Genomic DNA, 17,412 nt, shown 5'->3' with positions numbered 1-17,412 from the left:
AAGAATCCCTCTAGCTTCCTTTGGAAGTTGTTCTGCTGACCTCCCTGGTGATGGTTTGCTCCTTCAACAAGAGCTACGAGAAGCTAGGTCTGTTGTGCCATCACTTCTGCCAGGTTCGGTGGTGGTGGTGGAGGAATGTTCTCCTCAGGTGGTGGAGTATTCTCCAGGTGGAAAGGTATCCCTCCACATCCATGGCCATGGCCACGACCACGGTTGTTGCCACCACGTCCCCCATTGGGTTCAACTGGTTTAGGGGTGGGCGCACGTCCTCGATTCATTAGGCGATTAGAACGGCGGTTCGGCATCTGCAACGCGGACCATAGAGAGTTTAGTGCTTGTGCCATAAGTGCTTATAATTCAATATGATTACATGATTTTGACGATTTAAGAAAAACATTTATGCTATCCAACACTCATTACAAAAGAAGCAATAAGATTCATAATGATGCAATAAGATCTGAAACATTCATTACATGTTTTTTTATTACATAGCATCATCTCTAGTAGCTACACTTGAAGACGTGCGAGAATCGTTCTACTCATAGTGTCTCATAATACATCTCATAAGGGGTACATCATGGGGTACAACTTACGGAAGCTACTAACATGACTCATGACCACGCAGAGTCATCTACTCTAACTCGTACACCGCAGCTAGGATACGACTGTTCTCGATCTCGATCTCCTCGTCAGACTTGTGAAGTCGGGACACGTACTTCAAGGCCTTGGCGAGCTCCTCAGTAGGCTTGGCTCTAGGTAGGGTAGGATAGGCGTCTAGGTTGAGGCGAGTTGGGGCTAACTCAAACTCCTCTATCCTAGGCTTTGTCTTGCTGCGAACCTCCTTGGGTAGCTGATCCCACATACCCTTCATCTCCCTGAGGCGCTTCCTGTTAGACTTCTGCCAAGCCTACTTGGTCCTCTCACACTTGTCCTATAGGTACTTGGTCTGCCTGAGTGCCTCGATCAAGTGACCCTGGTTGCGAACGTCCTTCTTCCTAAACTCCTCCAGTTCCTGGGTCAGGGTCTTGTTCCGAGATTGGATTTTCAGCATATCAATCCCCTTGGACCTCTCTCTGTCTCCCCTACGGTTGAACTCAGCCTTCTTGTCATCCAACTCACTCTGCAACTCCAAGACCTTGCTGTCGAGGTAGCAATTCCTGTTGCCTAGGTCGGCTGCTTTGTCTTGTAAGTTAGCGACCTTGGCTCTGTGGTCCTCCTCATGACGGTTGAGCTCGTCCTGCAGCTTGGCAACTATCTCCAGTAGACTAGCTCGCTCCTGTGCTCCCTGCGAGTCTCACTCCTAGTACTCCCACTGGAGGGCCTAGTCCTGACATCTCCTCTGCTCCAGCTGGGTCACATACCTATCCTGCTCTAGTAGGTGAATGGCTAAGACATGAAGGCATCTATCCTCCTCGGCAAGGATAACTCTACCTGTTGTGAAACTCTGCTCACTGGGGGTAAGGCTGAGGTCGAGGGCCTAGGGAAGTAGACGGAACTCTGTCATCTTCAGGTGCTCGTAGTGGTCCCTCATCACTCTGCGAAGTGCCTTGTGTGAGATAGCTCGCAGTCCCTCCTCGACTATGTCCTCTATAGTCAACTCAGTGAAAGCTGGGATAGAAGGTAAGGTGGTGCTAGCTGGGAACTCCACTGAGGTGACAATCGATCCTTCGATTCCTCCTTCCCGAGTTGGCTTCCTGGTGCAGGCGACCTTGACAAGCTCATCGGGGACACCTAACGTGATGAGAACTCGGCAGAGGGTCTGTGCAAAACCCCCAAGCTCACGTAGGTCGAAGGTAAGCTTGGCGTGGTCTAGTGGTAGCGGTCCTAGAGGCGGCCATTCGACGTTTGTTGCCATCTGCATGTTTTAAGGAATAGGTGTTAGTAGGTCAATAAATAGATAAGCCTTGCATAAAAGTAAATGCAGGGTCGGTATATAACCGAAAGAGGGGCTGTCCACATCCTATTCTATCGTCCATTTCTAAGGGTTTCGTCCTATGGTCAAGTATGGCTCTGATACCAACTGAAACAACCCCGATTTCTACGAAGGGAAATCCACAGAGTCGAAGTGTAATAAGACCATTGTAGATCATATTACCCAAATTCCAGTCGAATATCACATCCATACAATGATAATATCAGAGTACAAATAGTGTGGAATTACATAATTTATTACATCGCCGCATTGGCAGAATCAAAAGTAGCATTCATTCAGAACAGCTTGAAGATAAGATCGCCAAACTCGAGCGTAGGAACGAACCCCTCAACCGTCAAACTACTCGGAGCTATACTCCACAGCAAAACCTGTGTGCCAAAATTTATCAGTATGATTTGTACTGGCCACTCCCAACCCTTATGAGCATTGCTTTGTGGAAATTGGATGCAAGTTGGATATAATCAAAAGGAACCTATAAAGCTGGGGTTTCCTATGTATTAGCATATCAAGTTCATAATAATGGTTGGTCAAGTTTTAACACCATTCTCACCCATTCCACCCCATTCCCATTCCAGAGCCAGGTTTTGATCCTGGGATCGATATACCACCATATCCATACCATCACCATACCACACTTATTCCATCGCTCAGTCGATAGGCCAACTCCCTCTCGGCACTGTCTCAAGGCCCGTAGCCCCTGGCTACGTCCGAACACTCATCCCAGGGGGAGAAAAGAAAGACTCATCTCACTATCTAGTTTAAGCGAAACCTAGGAAAGGTCCATAGCCGACTAGTTGGCATATGTATCGATCAATCAACCATACACTCTGCAGAGGTTTTACATAACCACAAGATCCGCCTTCCTCGCTGACCGTCGTCAACTAGGCTGATTCCGGCCGCTTGCTAGCCTATGATAATGTCACTCTACCATTCAGCCCTGGTACACCCCAAGTCTAGTCTGGGGTGGCTAAAACTGTGAGTCATGAGCCGGGTCCACAAGGTCTCCATGAAGTCTCGGAAGGGTGTGGGGGAAATCCTCTGCACCTCGTACCTCCTTACACTATCCGCTAACAACCTAGCAGTAGTGGCAATATCCTACCAAGTAGTCCGGTCGTCTCGCACCATATAGGGCGAGTGGTACGTAAGGCTTCCCGGTGAATCTGAGTACTAGTAAGTCCTTAGGGATGACCAAGCCAGAATGTCTTTATCAGGGTTTCCATTTACCGTGCCACCACAGCACCTCCACCCTAGGCTCCTCCCATCACAAGTTCACACCCAGGGCCACCTTATATAACATTTACCCACCACAGGTATCCATTCCAGGGGTGCCCAGGTAGCACCCCACGGAAAGACTTGCCCCAGGCTTGTCGTATACTCCAACTTGGCTGACACAACCCTCACCCTCCATGCACCCAAGTCACACACACAGCACTCTCCCCCTGGTCCAGATAACACCAGTTTCCACCACACCTCCATATAGTGCAAGCGTAGTAGAAGTAGTAAGCAATGAAATATATTAGCAAGCGTGTGACTAGCCTAACAGTAGGGTGAGCAGGGGTAAGGTTGCGTCAAGGTAAAGGCCATCAAGAAAACATACTACCATACAAGTCCTACCATAATATGATCATGACAATAAAGTAAGCGCTAGCATTTCTATATTAGCAATGCGTAATAGGTGCTACGAGATTGGGTGGGATGTGGCACCTTCAGTGTAGTCGTCTCCGTACTCCTCACGGTACTCACGATCCTCATTCGTCCGGTTCTCCTCCGAGTCTGCAAACAACCGCATTATAGTCGCGTTAGCGACGTCTATAGAATAGCACAAAGATGCAATGAAACTTCAAAAGGGCCAAATGCACTCAAACATGGGTCCATTGCGTAGAGCTCGATTTTAGATGAATTTTGGTCCTGGTTTCGTATTTTTCTGAGGTCGTATGAATTAGTTATGAATTTCCGAAGATTAATTCCATTTTTGAAAATGAAAAAGGCTGAATTAATCCTGGGCTAACACGTGTCACGCTGTGGTTGGTCCACGTGGCTTGCTAATGTCGGCATGACATCATCATCACGGTTCTGAGCTAACGGGTGGGTCCCAGCTGACGTCAGCATGACGTCATCAACGTCGTCCACACCGACAGGTAGGGCCAAAGTCTATTGGGTCACTAACAGGTGGGTCCGGTCAAAGTCAACGATGAGTCAATAGTCAACGTCTTTGGTCAACGGTCAGGGTCACTGACGTGTGGGGCTAGGGCTGCTGATGTCAGCGTGACGTCAGCATGACGTCACCTCGGCTGTGCTAGCTTTTGACATGTGGGTCCCACGTGACGTCATCACGACGCCAGCATGACGTCATCATCTGACGTGTGGGTCCAGCAACACTGTGTCGCTGACATGTGGGGCTAGGTCAACGGTCAACGTTGACCGATCAACGGTCAATACGGGCTAGGTCCGAACTGGGCTCTGGTGGGTTCGGGTTGGGCCGGTATGGGCCGGGCTGGGCCAGACACGTGGCACGCTGTGATGCTGCCATGTCACGGCCATGGGCCCTTATTAGGCTTCGTCCACAGCGTGGCTCACACCGTGTGGTTCACGGTGGACCAGCGCTCATGGTCCATGGACCTACAGCAGGGCGCATGGTGGACCAAGCCCACTGTCTCTTCTCCTTGCTCGGCTCACGTGCACCGAGTCTATGCACGGGTGGCCGGTGAGGGGGGGTGTTCCCCTATTTCTTACCGCGGCGGTGCTCCGGCCGACGGCGAGCTTGCGGTGAGCCCCCGCGGTGGCTCTGGTGTCTGATTGGGGAGGGGAAAAGCTTCCTCGAGCCACAGCGACTGCGTCTGAGGGGTCAAGGTGGCGGCTAGAGCTTTCCAAGGTGCTGGCCACGGCGAGCGGCGGCTCGGCAGTGCTTGCCGACGGTGAAGTTGCGCGTGCGGCCTTCCGGGTGGCTCGGCTTGAGCGGGTATAGGCTACTGCGAGTCCGTGGGGGCACGGTGAAGTGTCCAGGGCTCAAGGTGGGGCTTCGGCGTTTCCATGTGGCCGGCAGGGATTTCCCGGCGGCCATGGCGCCATGGAGATGACGGCGAGGCACGCGGGTGATCAACGGGGCTCCAGCAGGGTGGTCACGGCGTGGTCACAGACGTGTGCGTGGGTGCGGGTGTTCCCAGCGGCCGGCGACGACCTTGGCCTACACGCTCCTGGTGTGGAGCGCCATGGCCGGTGTGACAGAGTCCGGCGGCAAGCAAAGGGATCGAAAGGAGGGCTCACCGTGGGTGCTGTGGAAGAGAGGATAGCGGTGCCGTGATGAGTTGCGGCCGTGTAGCTCCGGATGCCGTGCAGTGCCGACCCGTGGCGGTGCTCTGAACTCCGGCGTGCTCCCGGTCCTTCCCCGACAGCGGCTTCGGCGTTTCCCTTTCCCCCCTCTTCCCCTTCTCCCTCTTCTCTCTTGGTTCGGGTGTGCTGAGGTTGGCCACCGAGGTGGCGGCGGGCGACGGGACGAGCGCTAGGGCTCTCGACCGAGGCTCTTATAGCCGAGCGGGGATCGGCGAGCCCGGTGATCGGCGGTTGGGAATTCAAGGACGATCGAGGCGCGAGCTTGCATCCAACGGTGTGCGCGGGGTTGCGTGGGCGCGGCGCAAGGGGGAGACAGGACCATGCCCCGGGCATGACCCCTGGCCCACCCTGCCATTGCTGTCGGAGCTCTGTCGCGTGGTGGTTTGAGCGCGGCGTGGGGAAGAAGCACAGTAGCGCTGATGTGCAGGGTCCAGCAGGCAGCGGCTGCAAGTGGAGACGGGGAGACGCACGGGCATGGGCAACGTGCGGCTGACACGCGGGGCCAAGGTGGCAGCGACCGCGAGCGAGGCTGACGGGCGACGTTGGGCTGCAAGCTGGGTCGCGCGAGCCGAGCGGCGGGCTGGCTGCAGCGCGTTGGCGGGGCTGGCCGGTGGCTGGCTGGGCCGGTTGCTGGTCGTGCGGGTTGGGCCGAACAGCTGGCTGGGAGGCCTTCTTCTCTTCTTCCTTTTCTATTTTTCATTTCTTTTCCATTTGTTTGAATTCAAATTTGGTTTGAAATTTGATTTCACAACTGAGGTGTCTTGTTCATTGGAGTTTAGGGAATTTTGTTTTAATAATAACTTTATGATTTATTATTTTATTGGAGTTGTTTAGCAATCATAACTCAAATAGAAATTCAAATCACATTTTGAATTTAACAATGTATGCAACATTATGTTTGTTGGAAATTAATAAACACAGTTATCTAATGATATGCCATGCTTATATGTTGACTGGGGTTAGGTTAGACCTAATGCAACTCTTAGGGTTGGCTCCTACCATGTCACTTATCATCACATGGGAGTTTTAAGAAAAATTTTGTAGTTATGATTTTTGGTGTGTGGATTTCTGGGTTGTTACAATAGCCTCGGAACCGTTGACCATGAAGAATGGCGTGTAGCCGGTGGTCTGGGTGAGGGTTGTCCTCAGGCTCCAGAGCACCGCAGGAAGCTCCGCGACCTATCGTCTGCCAAACTTGTTCAACCAGTTGAAGATCCTAGGCTGGAGATCTTGTAGGACCATGCCGTTCGTGCGGGGTGCGCCATGACGGTCCAATCGACTCGGATGTGGTATTCATGCAACAACACGAGATCGCCGCGGCGCCAGCGGTCTTGGTCTCCATCCGGCGGCCGCGCAGGAGGCAGCGGCGGGAACGACCGTGGGCTGGTGTTTCACCGAACGGTCAAGGAGGTCGGCAACGCTGGGTGGCCCATGCTGACGAGGACAAACTACACCGAATGACAGCGGGTGGTTTGAGGTCCCGCTGGCGTACCTTGCCACAGCCATCTTCAAAGAACTCCTTCGGATGTCCCAGGAGTAGTGTGGGTTCACCGGCGGAGACAGCAGGAGGATCACCCTGCCCTGCGACGCGGCGGTGATGGAGTATGTAGTGTGTTTGCTCAGGAGAGGGGCCTCGGAGGAGGTCGAGAGGGCGTTCCTGAGCTCCATGATGTGGCCTTGCCGCTATGGAAATGGCTTGGCGCAATTCATGGGATCTGGCCAAACAAACTGCTGTTACTAAAGATCTGAAGATTAGCATTTAGATTAGTGCATGTCAGCTAGCTTTGGTACTTTTGTTTTGGCTTGCATAGTGTAGAACTGAAGATGATTATATTATATAGGAGTATGAGAGAGATAGTGAGGCATGGAAATGGAGTGGAGATGATTATATTCAGAAAAAGAACAGAGCTGCAACTTCTGGTTTTCTGACGTACTAAGAAATTAACCGAGGTTGTTTCACAGTTCTCAAGAGCCTATTTATATCCTTCTAATCGATAGAAATAGAGATTTTGGTGAAAAAAATACCCTTCAATAACTTTTTTTAATTAGATCTCCAAATATAGTCATCATGTATTCCAGAATTCTCGATAGACAAAGATAGAGAGCGAGGCTAGCTCTCTAGAGTGCTCACGAAATATGATGGAGGGTGAAAAGGTATATAGAGAGATTTTTTGTTCAAATGGCTCTCTAATTGACGATTTAGAGAGTGACTTTTAAGAAAGACTCTTGGAGATGCCCTTTGTAGACTGGAATTTTGGCTCTTCTTGACGCTTGAATTCTGACCTTCCAACTCATATCTACTCCCTGCCTCCCAAAAAAAATGGAAGTCTCGCTTTTCAAAGAGTCAAACAAGGAGATGACACATGGGCCAACTGGTAAGTGACATAGACGGGGGAGTACAGAGGTATTTTGGACCATATCAAAGTTTGTGAGATACATACACCTAATGTGGGCCCAATGTCGCTAGAGACGTATAATAATGACATGGTTCAAATAGACATTGAATTATAATGTAAATAGCTGTCTTGACCCTTTGCCACTTCCTTGCTAATTCAACAATCCTCCTGGAATGGATCATGGTTGGTTCTTCTTGGTTCAGAGGTATGGTGTTTAGAGATGCTCTGTGACTATTCGGTTGTGTGAACTTGTGATGGTGTCTTACTTGCTAGTTCTTTGATATATAGGTGAAGAAATGGCCCTTCCTGGGCTTTGGTGCGGTGGTGGTCTCGGGACAAGGCCATGAGCTTCCTACGTGCTTTGGTGGCTCCAAAGGTAGACATCGAGATTCAGATTGGACTTTGCTGGGCCATCAGTTGTTGCACGGTGACGACAAAGACAGTGGAATAGTGGTTGGACAATCGGATATGAACTACAGTAACAGCTGCCAAATTGGTCAGAGACATAGTGCAAGCAGACCGGGTCTAGCTTTTATGGACCTCTTATATCTGTCTCAGTTCTGTGTCACGTGGTTCGGATATAAGCTGGTGGGGCTTGCTCAAAAGCAACCATATCTCTGAATTATCAGTGATACTAATTCTTTCACTCAAACTCTGATGTGATTGAGATTAGCTAAAGACCTAGCATCAATGCCTCAATGGGGAGTTGGGGACACAGCAGGATGGTTCAACCATTCAAGAGTTAGGGAACTTAATTAATTCACTGATTTTAGATGTTGGTGAGCAGTGCTTTGATTGCTGCAAATCATGCAACTTGATCAACAGTTCAATAATTCCGTTTCCATTGATGGTCTGCATATTTCTAGCATGGCATGTGACGGCCATTTCGTGGTATCTGCATGCATTGTCTAGTGGGCCTATAGTCAATTTCTGCTTACATTGTCTAGTTTTTGCTGGAGAGTTCGGACCTCCGTTGTAAATCCATCAAGGCTGGTATCCCTGTTCTCGCTGCAGTAATGTAAATCTCCATGCAATATTTTTTTTTTTTGAACAGACATGACTATTTCCACAGTCGTAAGCTGTGGGCTTAGGATACAATGGACATGATTATTTACTGAAATTTTACAATTGTGCAGGGTTGAATTATATTGTTTCAGTTCCATATTTGGTTGAACTCCATGATGTATCCTTCCCTGTTCACCATGGATTCATTGTCAAGGCCTGGAGGAACAGTGGAATGTTAATCCAGACACTATGAGAAATGGCAATATTTGCACCGCGCCACATGCAGTAAAGATTTGGTTCTCAGGCGAGAAGAATTTTCTGAAGAAACATGTTGCCTCGTATAAAGTTCCTAAAATGTGATTAGTCATTGACACAATGAAGCATATTTACAAATAGCAAGAACAATGGCTCTGACTTGCTGTGTTGCCATCTTCCTTGAGTGTTTGCAGGATCAAAAGGCTCTGCATTTGCCCTACAACCTATATGATCCAGTATTACTTTACATACATTTTAGAAGCTGCAAACAGCAACCTTCTGACTAACTCCTACAGATGGTGCCACACAAGTTGCATAGATGCATGGCAACTCCATGGTGCTTAGGAATGCCTTCTCTACCTCTGAAGAGACACTTCTTCTGAGCAAGCACATGGCGTACTCCATGGTTGAAGCATCACAAGGGAGCATGATCCGCCCATCACTCATGAAGCCAAACTCCTCCTGGGACATCCGTAGGAGCTCCTCGAAGACCCTGTTTCCAAGGAATGCCAGTGGCACCTCGAACCGCCTCTCGTCGGCTGTGTACACCACACAGTGGCCCTTGCCCGCCACAGAGGTGCAGCACTCGTCGGATTCCTTTGCCGTCCCCCTAGTCAGGTGCTTCCTTCCAAGTGATGTCATCCTCTGCCAGTTCTTTGCCAGTTGAGCCATCATCTTGGCACTGACCATGGTTACTTCTTCCTTTCGTCTCTCTTGGTCTGGAAATTGGTGAGCTCTTGGATTGAGTTTACAATGCTTTTTTGTGAAGCTGCAAGAGATGGTGTTTGGAGGACACACTAGACCATGAATATATAGATGAAGAAAAGAGCAGGGGGTCCAGTCAGCTGGGATGATTGGCAAGGGACAAGACTACGAACATGCCATGTGTGTATGCTTTAGGTCAGATTTTGATGGGAGTATGGGACCAAGTGTTTGGCATGTGCCGGAGGCAGTCGTGGTGCACTTTCATTGCTTGGATTGGGCACCGTCTAGGCATCCATGCTGAGTGGTTTAGCGTGGAAGTAACTCGAGGACCCCATGTTAATTGGAATCAAGGTGAAGTGAGAGGGACAGACTAGTTTGGCTAGCTGTCGTGCAATCAGCGCAATCAGATATTGAGTGGTTTAGCTATCTTGTAATGCATCACTACTGGCTGATACTGCAAACAACTGGAGTAGCATGTCTCTGATACATTTTCCTAGATGGCCTCACCTTGAGCATCCATAGTTGATACATCAAGGTACATGCTGGTCTGGATTCCAGTGTTATGCTGCTTAACGCAGAGTCCCGGCTGGGTCTACTCAGGGGTTTGAGAACTTAAACCAGATACTGGCCACTGAAAATACAGAGAAGGGACCATGAACTGAATATATCTGTCAATATATGTTCCAAAAGTGCAAGTAATATTTCGGGTAACACTCTGACTACAGGAGCAAGTTGCTTGAATTGAAGACCAATAGTGTGTATTAATAGCAAGTTGACAATTTGATACCATAGCTTCTCCTGTTGTAAGCCTCTAAGGTTTGAAGGGCCATGCCTTAGTACTTTGAAGAAGCAGCAACGACATGGAGTTCACATGAGATGCTGGTAATCTAATGGACAGCCAATTAAATCTATATGAAGCTGTCGATCAGACTTTTTGAACCGCTGAAGGTGAACACATTTAATCTGGTCGTCCAGATACAGTGTGTTATGGGCATGAACAACTGTCAGACCCTGTCCGATGTCAATCTGGATGCTGATCCAATTCAGATGCTGAACAGGACATAGTAACTGGCCAAAAAATAATGGATGCGTTACCAACCAGATAGAGACAGGTCCTGTCCTGACACATTGGACCCAAATTACATGTGGTCCTCATGTCATATGGCATGCCTCATGCCTCATGCCTCTTATAAAGTATGCTTTTTTTTTCCTTGCAACACGGCATGTTCTGTGCTTATGACCTTGTCTCATGCCAGCTCAATGATTTAGAGGAGTCCCGACCTATAAATTCATCATCTTAGCGCCATCATTTTTTCATCATTCCATCAGCAAGCTGCAAGCTTAGCATCACACCATACCTTGCTGAGCATCACTTGAAATGAGCCTTCAACTTCCAATCGAAGCAGCCATGACCATAATCAGTGCCAAGAGATTAGTCCAGATGGCCAAGAAGTGGCAAAGAATGGCGGCCCTCGCGAGGAAAACACTCGCGCCACCGTCGACGTCGGATGAAGAAACAGAAGGATCTTGCTGCACGTCGGCGGCGTCGGTCAGCAAGGGCCATTGCGTCGTGTACTCGGCTGACGGCAGGCGGTTCGAGGTCCCGCTGGCGTACCTTGACACGGCCATCTTCGGAGATCTGCTTCGGATGTCCCAGGAGGAATTTGGGTTCGCCTGCGGAGTCGACGGCAGGAGGATCACCCTGCCCTGCGACGCGGCAGTGATGGAGTATGTGGTGTGTTTGCTCAGGAGAGGGGCCTCAAAGGAGGTTGAGACGGCTTTCCTGAGCTCCATGGCGAGGCCTTGCCGCTATGGTAATGGCCTAGCGCAATTCATGGGATCTGGCCAAACAAGCTGCTGTTATTAGCGTTGTGAAGATTAGCATTTAGAATAGTGCATGTCAGCTAGTTCTTTTTTATAACCATGTCAGCTAGCTTTGATACTTTGTTTGGCTTGCATGGTGTAGATAGTTATGATTATATATGAGAAGCACGGGAAATGGAGTGGAGATGATTATTCAGGGGAAAAAGATGCAACTTCTGGTTCTTTGATGTACTAAGAAATTAACCGTGGTTGTTTCTCAGTTCTCTAGCTAGAGCTCATGTGTTCTCACCCTTGTTTTGAAGTCTAATTGTGATTTGCCCTCATTTATTAACTTTGTGATTTCGCCTTTGTTTTTTTTCCAACGAAGGCAGAGTTTACCACTATTTCATTTAGATATATGTAACATTATAAATTCAACTAAAAATGACTAGTTTTCCCGTTAAATTCGCCTCTATTTTGACATCAAATATTCGAACAACAATTTGAAAGAACTTTATAGGAAAACTCCAAATATTTGAAATTTAAGTAAAGTTTAATAAATTGAACATGCTTAATCAACCATCAGCTAAATTCAATAGAGTTAGGTTAAGGTCAGGGGTTAGTATCATCTTTTATTCTTTTTGTTTTTTATTTTTCTTTCATTTATTTGTTCGGCACTGATTTAACATAGTCTAAAACAGGGACTAACGGTGGCTTCGAATTCAAAAACTTAGGTAAAATCATAAAGTTGAAGAAGACAAGGTTAAAATCACAATTAGGCTTTAGATCAGAGCAGAGCAGGGGGAGCACTGATCTCCCAACTTCTTTTGTTCCATGTACCTCATATCCAGGTAGGCAGGTATCTTCGATTTATTGGACGTCTGAACTCTTGACCTTCCAGCTCAAATCTAAAAACGAACTAGTAACTTCCAGAGTGTATCCCCTTTTTTTCATGCACATGATTGTCGTTGCATGGAAGTTGCAATCCTATAGGAACTAAAATGCAGGAAAGTTTCTGTTATGGTTTTTGATGCAACAAAGAAAAATGCAATAACTTCAAAAGAGAGAGAGAGGTGAGAGCATAGCTAATAAATTAACTGGCTGATGGCTATATGCTAGTGTCGTAACATCTATATATAAATTTAACAGTCCACTTGTATAGTAGTTACATCTTGATACATGGTAGGAGTACACTGTTAATGCAAGGTCTATCCCATTCTCTCACAAAATATCCTGGAGAGCGTGTCACGGCTAAAGTTTTTAATCTACTTGTCTTTTTACTCCTCTCCTCAGTCCTCACTCCATCTCAGCACAAATTTTATGTGGCAATTCATACAGACTTTTTCATGCAACTTTATTATACTTGCTCTAAAAGTTAAAACCGCTCGTTACTGCGCAAAAGGTACCATTGACCATTGTGCGCGGAGATCGGACAAAAGTATCCACGAAGCTTTGGCCTAATGGTTTGTCAGGCATGGGCCCTACGTGGTCCTCTTGATAGGCCCCGTTCGCTGGTCTGAACTTTAGCTGAAACTGGCTGAAAAACACTGTTCCGGCTGAATTATTGTGAGAGAAAAACACTGTTCCGGCTGAAAAAACAAGCCGAACAAGCCAAATTGAAGACAAGCGAACGGGGCCATACTTGTTAGGCTCTCTACAATGTTGTGCTTGAAGTGGTGCCAAAATAAGATAGAGTAGATTAGGACATGACTTATATAGTTGTACCATTGTGAAAGGTGACGTTAATTTAAAGTTATGCCCAAAAACCATGGAGTGAAGCATGTTCAGAAATCAGTTCTCCTAGGCTTGGGCATTCGGTTAATGTGGTGAAACCGGTTCAATTAAATCAATTATCAAGAATTCTATTTTAGCAAAATGTTAACCAAATTTGTTGTAAAAAAACTAATAACCAACCGACATCAATTTCAGTTAACACCAATAGATAATATACCTTTACAGAAGACAATGCAACAACTTAATTATATTAGAAAGCACCTAGCAAGAAAATACATCATGTAATAAAACAAAAGAAAATGCAACAAAGAACACTTCTAACAAAGTCTCATAGAAATATGTTTAAGTATGCAAATAGACACAATTTTAGTGTTTAATACAATATTCAGAAAGAATTTTGATTAAATTGATTAATTCAGTTAATCGTAGATAAAACCAAATAAATTTTGGTTAACCAACTAGCACCAAGGTGTTCACCGAATAGAAGACTAAAATTTTTGTTGAAATTGTTTTGTTTGTTTAATCGGCCTCAGTGAAATTTTACTAACCCATGGATGCTCCTTTGTTAAATGTTATTTTCTTGAGGTCGGTGCTAGCATCTAATGCAAATGTAAGCTTTCTTCTTCTTCTTTGTTTACACTCGTTGGCCCCCTAACTGATGTTACCATGGTTAAGAAATTAAGTTCTTTACACACACAAGAACACAGCAAGAACGGAGAGGCAAGAACAGAGAGAGAGAGAGACGAAGCGAGGGTTTTCTTTTTATTTCACTCTTGCTCGCTTTATTACGGGACTGTTTGGTTTCCGGTTGCAATTTGCCAGAACTAACCTTAGGCAAGTATGGTTAGAAGAAGTGGAGCTACTCTTTGTCATGTCTAAGAGAATCTTGTCTTTTTTTTTTTTTTACTCTATGATTGTGAAGTCTAAAAAATCTTGCCTAAGTTTAGTTGCCAACCAAACACTTATCAACTTAGTTAAACTTATCTAAGGTGAAGTGTGACGAAATGTGACAACAACCAAACATGTCCCATATTTGATGACTATTTGTAGTAAGGAGGCTAATATGAACACTGTGTATGCACACGTAAAATCTTAGACTCTTCCTCACCATTTAGAGTCTTTGTTCATATACTGCATAATTACAGTGTTCACACTAGCGTTCTTATTATAAATAGGAGATCACTTTCATCAAATGTAACGAAACAAAAGTGAAAACAACAGAAAAACTCTCGCTCTCTCTCACTCCTTGCTGTGTTCTTTTGTGTGTGCCTTAAAGAATTTCATCTGCACAGCTACCACAACGGGGTGGTGGCGCAGTTGGCTAGCGCGTAGGTCTCATAGCTGTTTGAGTTCTCCTGAGGTCGAGAGTTCGAGCCTCTCTCACCCCAAAATTAATTTGGCCGGAGCCGTGACGAAACGCTCTGTTGACACATGGGTCGTCACGATTTGTCATCCTCGCAGATGATACGAGCACCTCTGAGCTTTGGCCTTTTAAAAAAAATATTTTTTAATTATTATTACTCCTCATTTTTCTTATTACTCCTCATTTTTTTTCTTTTCTTTTCACCACGCAGGCGGCAGACCTCCCGCTCAGATTTTGCCTACATGTATCAATTTCCAAGGCTCCTGCTAGATTTGCTGCTGCCTTGCAAGAATCAAACTATCAAAGGCTTCGTATCACAGATTTCTCAAAGTGACAGTAAAAGATTGAGAATGTAAAATTTCCTTCTTTTCCTTGTATAGAGTATATATACATGTATATTTATTTGTAGTAAAACAGAAAAACTTGCAAAATAACTAACTGAGGCCGCGCCGTGCGGCGTGAGGCCTTTTCACTTTCGAGGCCCACGACCTCACCCAGTGACATGGCCTATACCAGCTACGGGCCGGCCTACGGCCATACGATGTCACTTGGAAGGACCCCAGACGATGGGACTTTATGGTAGGAGTCCATCGATCCAATGCCATTGGGTCTCATATCACCGCCGTCTCCGATCAACGAAGCAGTACACGTGGTCAGGCGAGGCTACGAGGACACGACGTCACCACTAATCATGATTAAGATGGTCAGATTGAGGATCCGCCCCAGCTACTTCGCTGCTGCTACCGAGGTATTCCATCTCTGCTTTTGTCTCTTCTCTTTTATTTTATGTAAAAACATAACGTTTATTGATATTGTTAGGCAACGGCAATTGTTGATAGGGTATTTTCTACAATGATTTGGTGAAAGCAAAAATGAGAATTTGTTAAGAGGCATTTTTAAATGAATAAAGATAATATAATCGAAACATTCACATCTCTTAGAAAACAGTTTAAAAAGTCAGATAAGTAGTATGATAAGTCTCTTACATACTCTCTTTTATGTTTATGTTTGGGACTGTTAATATGACGTTTGAACTATTTATATTAAAATTTATGTCTTTCAGTTTCATACTTATCATGTAATTTAGTGTGTGTATATCAAATTACGTTTAATTTTACAATTATTACCGAATTGAGAAATGGTTTTACCAAATTATATATGAAAAATTTTGGACGGCATACCCTGAGTTCAAATCCTGGATTCGCCACTGATTGTAGCCCTATGTTTACTGAGCTGCTGCAGAGGTAAATCGTTGTTCAGTTGCTTGTAGATACAGTAACTCAAGTGAAATGCGTAAGCAGAACTATTTCCATGTTTCTCTGATAGGCGATAGCTAATTTTGTGCGTTTGTTTATGGTTAGGGTGTGGAGAAATGTTGTTCAAAAAGGGGATACTGTGGTTGATGCCACATGCGGGAATGGCAATGACACACTCGCTCTGCTTAAGATGGTGGCCGATGAAACAGGCCGTGGGCGTGTTTATGGGATGGACATTCAAGATTCCGCGATTGAGAGTACTTTCTCGTTTCTGAAAATGGCCGTGGGTGATGAACGTCAGGTGTGGATTTGAACTATGAAGTCTGTACCTAATTTCCCCTGAAGAAGGAAACAAGAAAATGATTAAAAATAACAAGAAGGCATTCGGATTTGACCTTAGTATCTAGAGAGAGAGGATACTTGTCATCTTCTCACTGAATATTTAATATAGTAACTTGTGACTATATTTGTTTTATGTGGCAGCAGGGACTAGTAAAACTATTTCCTATATGTCATAGTAGAATGGAAGAAATTGTTCCCAAAGATGCTCCTGTCAGGTGATCAAGGCCTTCCTAAGTTCATTGTTATTTGAAAATTTCTACTCATTTAGTACTATAAGTCAACAAAACAATTTCTGGAAAAGTGGAAATGCCAGTTCAAGTAGTAACAATCCTAGACTTGCTGATTCACTGTGGCACATTCGTTCTAGGCTTGTTGCTTTCAACTTGGGCTACCTTCCAGGAGGAGATAAAACTGTAATCACAGTGCCTAGGAGTTCTGGGGGACTCATAAGTGTTCTTGTCTACATTGGGCATCCAGGTGGAAGGTAAACACCAATTGCAAACATTGTACCCATGTGCTGTAATATTGTTCGTTTATTTGTCACCGAAAACATTTATGAGTGTACTTACAACTATAGATTCTGGACAAGGAATGCATTTCTTTTTTAATATAAATAAATAAATACAACTATTTGCTGTTTGTTCTGCATGATCTGACTTGCCACCACAAGCTTGTTGTTTAACAGAACACTGAATTCTGGCCAAATATCACTTAAAAAGTGGGCCGTGGTCTTATTAATTTTCTTCTTTCTGATCCCTAGGGATGAACTCGATGTTGTTGAATCATTTGCATCAAGCCTTCCTGTGGACACCTGGGCGACCTGCAAACTTCAAATGATCAATAGGCCAATTGCTCCAGTACTCATACTTCTGAACAAGAAATGATGACAGTTTTGATAGACACAATGATGGGACTTTTGGGCATTGGCTTGTTAGTGATGACGCTTGCTGATGGAGCTCAATACCGTGACTTATTAAGGATTCAAATTTCACCTTGACATCGGCTGCACTTTGGCCAAGTCTGCTACATGGGGGTATATTAATAGCCAGCTAGCTGCATGGCATTCGTACAAGCTTTGATTGGCAGCTGCAGTGTAACTTATCATAATTTTAATACCTCTTGATGTGTTGCGCTTATTCATGACTTATATTACTCTCCACTTGGTTGACATTACAGTTTTCATCTAGTAACAGGGGCTTGCTGCTTCGTAGATGTGTTAATGAGCTCCATACAAATTCCCATATATAGGTTCTATTCAGTAGGACTTATTGCTGCTACGGCTGATTTATT

At 45.7% G+C, this 17,412-nt stretch overlaps 2 protein-coding genes and 1 non-coding gene across 3 annotated transcripts; 2 read left to right on the top strand and 1 right to left on the bottom strand.

The window, feature by feature from the left end:
• Window positions 1-9,174: 9,174 nt before the first annotated feature.
• LOC136515963 (auxin-responsive protein SAUR36-like) lies at window positions 9,175-9,609 on the bottom strand. The gene has a single exon (XM_066509400.1). The coding sequence runs from the start codon at window positions 9,607-9,609 to the stop codon at window positions 9,175-9,177; it is 435 nt and encodes a 144-aa protein (XP_066365497.1).
• A 1,423-nt stretch (window positions 9,610-11,032) lies between these two features.
• On the top strand, window positions 11,033-17,006 carry LOC136515962 (tRNA (mnm(5)s(2)U34)-methyltransferase, chloroplastic-like). Its single transcript, XM_066509399.1, has 6 exons — window positions 11,033-11,359; window positions 11,591-11,676; window positions 15,886-16,081; window positions 16,264-16,337; window positions 16,490-16,606; window positions 16,883-17,006. The coding sequence occupies exons 1-6, from the start codon at window positions 11,033-11,035 to the stop codon at window positions 17,004-17,006; spliced, it is 924 nt and encodes a 307-aa protein (XP_066365496.1).
• TRNAM-CAU (transfer RNA methionine (anticodon CAU)) lies at window positions 14,464-14,549 on the top strand. Its single transcript is given in 2 exon segments — window positions 14,464-14,501; window positions 14,514-14,549. It is a non-coding gene; the product is annotated as a tRNA-Met (tRNA).
• Window positions 17,007-17,412: the final 406 nt, after the last annotated feature.

This window comes from Miscanthus floridulus, chromosome 17 (assembly GCF_019320115.1).
Source record: "Miscanthus floridulus cultivar M001 chromosome 17, ASM1932011v1, whole genome shotgun sequence".
Taxonomy (NCBI): domain Eukaryota; kingdom Viridiplantae; phylum Streptophyta; class Magnoliopsida; order Poales; family Poaceae; genus Miscanthus; species Miscanthus floridulus.
This window is presented reverse-complemented; position numbering and strand designations above follow the sequence as displayed.

Coding starts and splice junctions, on each gene's coding strand:
- LOC136515963 (XM_066509400.1), bottom strand. CDS start 9,609: ATGGTCAGTGCCAAGATGATGGCTCAACTGGCAAAGAACTGGCAGAGG.
- LOC136515962 (XM_066509399.1), top strand. CDS start 11,033: ATGACCATAATCAGTGCCAAGAGATTAGTCCAGATGGCCAAGAAGTGG. Junction 16,338..16,489: donor CCCAAAGATGCTCCTGTCAG/GTGATCAAGGCC, acceptor CATTCGTTCTAG/GCTTGTTGCTTTCAACTTGG. Junction 16,607..16,882: donor ATTGGGCATCCAGGTGGAAG/GTAAACACCAAT, acceptor TCTGATCCCTAG/GGATGAACTCGATGTTGTTG.